Source organism: Carlito syrichta, unplaced genomic scaffold, assembly GCF_000164805.1.
Source record: "Carlito syrichta isolate Samal-C Ts95f unplaced genomic scaffold, Tarsius_syrichta-2.0.1 Scaffold315816, whole genome shotgun sequence".
NCBI classification, from domain to species: domain Eukaryota; kingdom Metazoa; phylum Chordata; class Mammalia; order Primates; family Tarsiidae; genus Carlito; species Carlito syrichta.
Genome location: NW_007259912.1, coordinates 109,734 through 115,664, shown reverse-complemented (window position 1 = coordinate 115,664; position 5,931 = coordinate 109,734). Strand labels below are relative to the sequence as shown.

The following is a 5,931-nucleotide window of genomic DNA, read 5'->3' as shown; positions in this document are numbered from 1 at the left end:
ACATCAAGCTTTGTAAGACTTTTATGAAAAATCATTTATTCTCTTTAATTTTTAAGGGCAATTGCTTATACAGTTTTCTTTTAGAGATTTGTTATCTGAGATTACTTTTGTTTTCAATGTTACACAAAAAAGGAGAAAATAAACTTTGTGAAGAACAGTTCAATAATCTAAATTGTATTGAGTTGGAGACTATTTCAAATTCAGTGCTTTGTCTGAAGACATTTTCATTAGCATCTGCATTTAGGACTATGGCAAGATTGGAGTATATACTATCAAAAAGCAAATTATATTTTCCAACTGTTATAACTAGCAATAGAAAGGGCAATATCTTTAAGTACTCATTAAAACTCTCTTTTGAAAAAGTAATCATCTAAGATCAGATACTGAAACAGCATATTGCCAGAACGTAACCTCTCTTTACTAGTTTACTCCAGCAACAAGTCCTTGGTTATCACAGTCTCTGTACATCATAATCAACTTTACCAAGAAAAGAACAATTTACATCCAGCATTACTTATTAACAGGTTGGAAATTTGTGACTATTTTTCTACTCATTAACATGTTCCTACAAGTGATCTTTAAAATTAAATAATCAGAAGCTGGGTCCAAACTTATTCTTATTAAAATAAAAATAATATCACACGAAATATATGCCTTCCTTTGTTACAAAAGAAGCAAGTACCCGGAACTCAAACTTCTCTCTTTTCATTTATAAATATTTGCATTACTTAATTTCTATATAAGTCTAACAAGAATACATATCATTTCTTTTGGAGATGACAGCAATACTGACAAACAGTCCTTGTCTGACTGTCATTTTGGTATTACTAAATCATCTACAGCATTGTGACCTGATTTTAGTTACCAGGGACAAAGTCAAAGCATGAAACTGAAGTTTCATTCTGATTAAACACAGCACTTTAAAAACCTTTACCAAGTGATCTATGTCCCACTAATTAAAAAGAAAGGGAATAGGGAGAGGAAGGAGAGAAGGAAGGAAGGAAAGAAAAGGAATAAAAAAAGGAAAGAAGGAAAAGAAAGAAGCCTTAAAAACCTGGTATAACTACACAGTAGGCCTCTGACATTCTTGATGCTGGTATAGTTAGCTAAATGGCAAGTAATGTGGGTATGAGAGCCCTGTTGCCTGCTTTAATTAAAACTAAAAATTTACAACAAAATCAATCCTTGGGAAAATTGCTCTTTGGTTTAAATCTTTGTTACCTCTTGGAATTTTGGTAATCTCACTTTATTTTTAAATTAAGCTGGCCCCTTCTTCTGTGTACTCCATTACAAAAGTCAAACACTAAGAACCAGACATAAATTTCAGAATGAAAAGAGTTTTGTTTGTAAGTGTGTTTTGAAGTCCAACCCCTGTATACAAACTGTTAAAAAGCAGATGTTTTAACATAGTGCTTTATTCCAACTTATCCTTGAATGAACTTCCTTCAAGTTTCAACCATTAAAAAAAAAAAAAAGCAGTCAATTTCCTGGCGGTTGTAATTTAATTAAGCAACCTTTCACACCAAGCAAAACCCAAAAGCAAAGGGTCATTAATCTTTCTAGTGATTAGAGACACCTCTACAGCTTCAAACATTTACCTCTCCTTCCCCGCAGTAGAAATGCTTTTAGGAGGATCATGGTTCATACCTCACATTCCCTGGAGCCAGAGATGGTATATGTGCAGGGCCCAGATCCATTAACCGATATATCCAGGGTCTCAGAGTTTGTAGGCTTGTAGTCTACATAATACTCCTGTAGAGGGGAATTCATTTGTCTTTCAGACTCTCTGGCCTTTTTCCGCCGCCTCTTCATGAGAGAGTGTTGCTGGAATTGTTTCATGCTGGCTGGGTAGCGTTTCCAAGACACATAGATCACCAAGAGGATCATGGCCACGGAGAGAAACAGAGCCACACTCCCTGCAATAATTTTGTGAAATGAAACATGCTCATACTCTTGCTCTGTGCCAGGAATCTGAAACCCTGGGGAAGGGCTTGGTGTTTCAAAAGCGGGTTGGGTAGAATCAGGTTTAAAGATGGTAGGCTTAGGGATGATAAAAGGCTTCTGGGGAGTTTGGGGAACCAGGTGTGATCTTTCTGTGTTGACCACCTGGACATCAGAGCAGATATTATATGTTTCCACTGCATCACTAACCTTTTCACCCTGGATGTGCTTAGGTCCTGCACATATCATGGTGCTTTCCTTATTTCCCTTGAAATTCTTAAGCCAGTAATATAAAGGACAGATGCTTCGACTGCATTCCCACATATTTCCGGACAAGGTGATGGATATTAATGATATCCATGCATTGACAGTTTCCTGTGAGATGTTGGTGAGCTTGTTGGAATCCAAGTTCAATTTTTGTAAGTTAGGGAGGCATTTAAATGTGCCCGGCTCAATTCCTTGGATGTCATTTCCTGATAAATCCAAGTTGTGCAAGGAACTCCAAGTCCATGTCAAGCCTTGGCTGATGGAGCGAATCCTGTTCCACTGTAAGTAAATCGAGCGGAGGTTGAAGAGGCGTGGAAAATGAGCAAAGTTGATCTTGGAAAACTGGTTGTGCTCCAAGTGGAGCTCCTTTAACTTTAAGAGGCCAGCAAACGCATTTCGGGACAAGCTTCGAAGACGATTGTAACCCAAATCCAGAAAGTCAAGATTCCGACAATCTTGAAAAACTCTTATGGGCACAGTCTTGAGTGAGTTAGATCTCAAGTGCAAAATGATGAGTTTCCGAAGGCCTTTAAATTGTTCCGATTGCAATGTCTGAAGCTTATTGTAGGAGAGGTCCAGATTGCGGAGATTGGGGACGGGGTGAAATGTTTTATTGTGCAGATAAGTAATTTTGTTGGAGCTCAGAATTAATTCTTTCAGTCTACGGATCCCTTGAAATGCATCTTCATCCACTGAGCTAATATAATTATGGTCAAGATAAAGCCATATAAGCTGGTTAAGGCCGGCAAACTGATTGGATTTGAGCTTCTGAATGCTGTTGAACCTTAATGATAAGCCTTGTGACCCTCCAGAAATGTTCTCGGGGATATCTGTGAAAGCGTGAGACTCACAGTACACAATTTTGCCATCACATCTGCAGTTCTTTGGGCAAGCTCTCTGAGCCCCCGTGAGCATAACAAGCAGCAGAGTAGGAAGTAGCACCAGCACCACACTCATGCCTTTCAGCTGCGTAATTAAATGGAAACCTACGATATTAAAAAGAAGACAGATGCACATTGTGAAGCTATTAACATAAATCACCAGCAGCTTACCAATATCGGGGCATTTCCTCTAGTGCAGGAATGGGACAGTTGATTTAAGGACAATGCATTTAACGTGTAAGGCAGTATTTTCTTCAGTGTTGCATGTTTGCTGTTTAGGTTGCATCCTTTCTTCCTTGATCTTGAGATCACCACAGTGCCATAGAACTAAGGGGAAAAAATGCCTTTTCGAGTTTCAGGAGTTTCTATATACCTCGACACCGAAAGGGGCAGAGCCCTTCTCGTCCCAGAACGCCGACATTTTAATAACAGTGATATTTGGCTAGTCACTGTGTCAAACAACGGTACCTATAGGAAGTGCACTGTATCTTCCAAGAAGGGCAAAAATGTAACTTAGTAAACCCAACACTTGTACATCTTTCCTAATTGAGCAAACAGACTGTGATTTGGCAAAAGAGCTTCAGTGAGCTGTCAAGGTAACCTAAGTTTGTCCTGCCTAAAATTGTATACTTATTGCATAATGGGATGGCAACATATGAGCTCTGAAAAAAATAGCATTGAGACTAGTATAGGCAGCCAATGAAGCACGGGATGAAGACTAATAAGAGTCTGAGGTGCTCTCAAATTGTTAATAAGCATAGATCCCTGTCAAGTGACACAGGGGCTACGACATCTAACTACTCACAACAGAGAACACACCAAAGTTGAGATTGTCAAATTCTTATGACACATTTCCATAAACATGCAAAACAACCTTGTATAGTATTAGCTTGTTATTTTAAATAGAGTTGCTTTTGCAAATTTGAAGGCAGACAAGGAAAGAAACAGCAGACTACTATCCTCTCCACCATCCCGACCTGCTCAAATATCTCGCTGCCTTTTTTTCCCCCACCTCCATTAACTTCTGAAAGCCTGCAAAGTGCAATCTATTGGCACTTATGCTGCATTTCCAAGTCATTGCATGTTAAGGGACTTCTTTCCCCTGTTAACAGTAGACTTATTATTTCTTAATGATTAAAAAAAAAAAAACACGTGATGCCGTTTCTTTTTTTTCTGAAAATTTCATCTTTTCAACCAAAAGGCAATCAACCAAACCCCTAATCTAAAAATCGTCCTTCTTCTCAAACAGTTAAGTTTTTTTTTTTTTAAATTTAAAATCCGATCTTGCTCTCTGTCCTCTTGCCAGCCACAGACTCATTGAAATACATTCCAGCTCTCCCAGACAGGAGGGGGGGGGAAGCCAGTCACACTTGAAAAAATAAGACTGGCAAATGACTGCTGGAAATTTGGAAGCTGTGTTCAGGATCCTGCTTCAAAGATAAAACAAGCCCTTATGCAACCTCTGATAAAGTAAGGACCCCACCCCTCCACACACTCAGTAAAGTGTTAATAGTCATCCTGACAGCAACCAGAAATACAAGCATAGCTAATATTACCAAGAAATAGAAGCAAACACAATATTTATCTCATGCTCAATTCCCAAGCTGTGGATATGCAGACGGCAGAGACAGTCTTAAAGCTATTTCTCCAGAGTCTGTTTAAGTTCGTGTTATACATTTATGGATTAAAAAAAAACACTGCAAAAAGGAAAATGATCTAAAAATATAATAGCAACTATAGTGAGTCAACTGGCAAACTCAAAGGCTGCTGCTTTTTGCCTGTTACCCCGTCTTTTATCAGCTAATGCCACAACTGAGGATACGAAGCCAAGGGGATCAGCTTCGCTAAGAAGAAAACAACAAAAGTTCACTTACCCATCCTTTGTCATCCAAAAACGTTTCCCCCCTCTCTCAGCTTTCTTCTTACTTGGTCTCTCGTGCTGAAACCACCACCACCTTCATGACACAGTGCGGCTGTCATTCACACCATTCTGATCCCGCATGTGAGCTAGTAGCCCCATACAAACTTCCCCGGAGAGGACAGGCAAAAAATATATATACATATATATTTTTAAAAAATCAGCACGGGGTGGGATGGGGGGGTAGGAAAAAGGAAGCCGTGGGGGTGGGGTGGTGGGGAGGGGGAGGGCCTCTAGGCTCTGAGGACCATTGTGTAATTCACCAGAGACCCATCAGCAGTAATTGGCAATCTGTGCAAAAGAGCTACAGCCCATCTCGGAGGTAACCAACTTCTCTGTAAAAAGAGAGGAAAAAAAGGAAATCTTCAGAATACCTGGCATTCCTTATTGTGCTGGCTTTTGCCATTCCCAGATAAAGCAATTCATCCTCTGGATTTTCAATTCTTGAAGCAAGTAGGCCTCCTGTGCTGTATGAGACCCCAGTTTAAAAGCTATGCAGGCTAGGTTTATCCATTTAGCTGGTCAGGTTTAAAGTGTTTTGTAGCTGTGCTGAGAGGCAGCCCTTGTCTAATTCAGAAGGCTTTCCAGAGACTGATGATGCTCAGAGCTTGTTGGTGCTAATGCTTGAGTTTGTGATACACTGAGTGCCCTCCGCTGGAGAAAACAGATTGCACATTAAAGACGGGAACAAGTGAGCCTGTCAGTGGTGTGCAGCTTTTCCTCGCTCAGAAAGGGAAATTAAAGGCACAGAATCACTTTTTCCCCCCTCTCCAATAATATAAATTAAGAAAGGCTTATGCTAAGGAGTTCCTTTTGATGATACCAAATATTAAGTAAAATGCTGCTTCTCTAAATGTTATGCAACTGGCAGTTTTTAAAAGTTGCCTGACCTGATTTTTGGTTTTTGTTTTTTTGGGGTTTTTT

General features: G+C 39.6%; 1 protein-coding gene across 3 annotated transcripts; it reads right to left on the bottom strand.

Annotated features, from left to right (window-relative positions):
* Window positions 1-601: 601 nt before the first annotated feature.
* On the bottom strand, window positions 602-5,706 carry LRRTM4 (leucine rich repeat transmembrane neuronal 4). Of its 3 annotated transcripts, none has more exons than XM_008073302.2 (3): window positions 5,382-5,706; window positions 4,964-5,114; window positions 602-3,194 (listed from the first exon to the last, which is right to left on the bottom strand). In XM_008073302.2, the coding sequence occupies exons 2-3, from the start codon at window positions 4,965-4,967 to the stop codon at window positions 1,642-1,644; spliced, it is 1,557 nt and encodes a 518-aa protein (XP_008071493.1). In that variant the 5' UTR covers window positions 4,968-5,114; window positions 5,382-5,706; the 3' UTR covers window positions 602-1,641. The 3 variants fall into 3 exon arrangements, with proteins under 3 accessions (XP_008071493.1, XP_021562278.1, XP_008071492.1); XM_021706603.1 differs by having other exon boundaries at window positions 4,964-5,044; window positions 5,382-5,641; XM_008073301.2 differs by lacking the exon at window positions 4,964-5,114.
* Window positions 5,707-5,931: the final 225 nt, after the last annotated feature.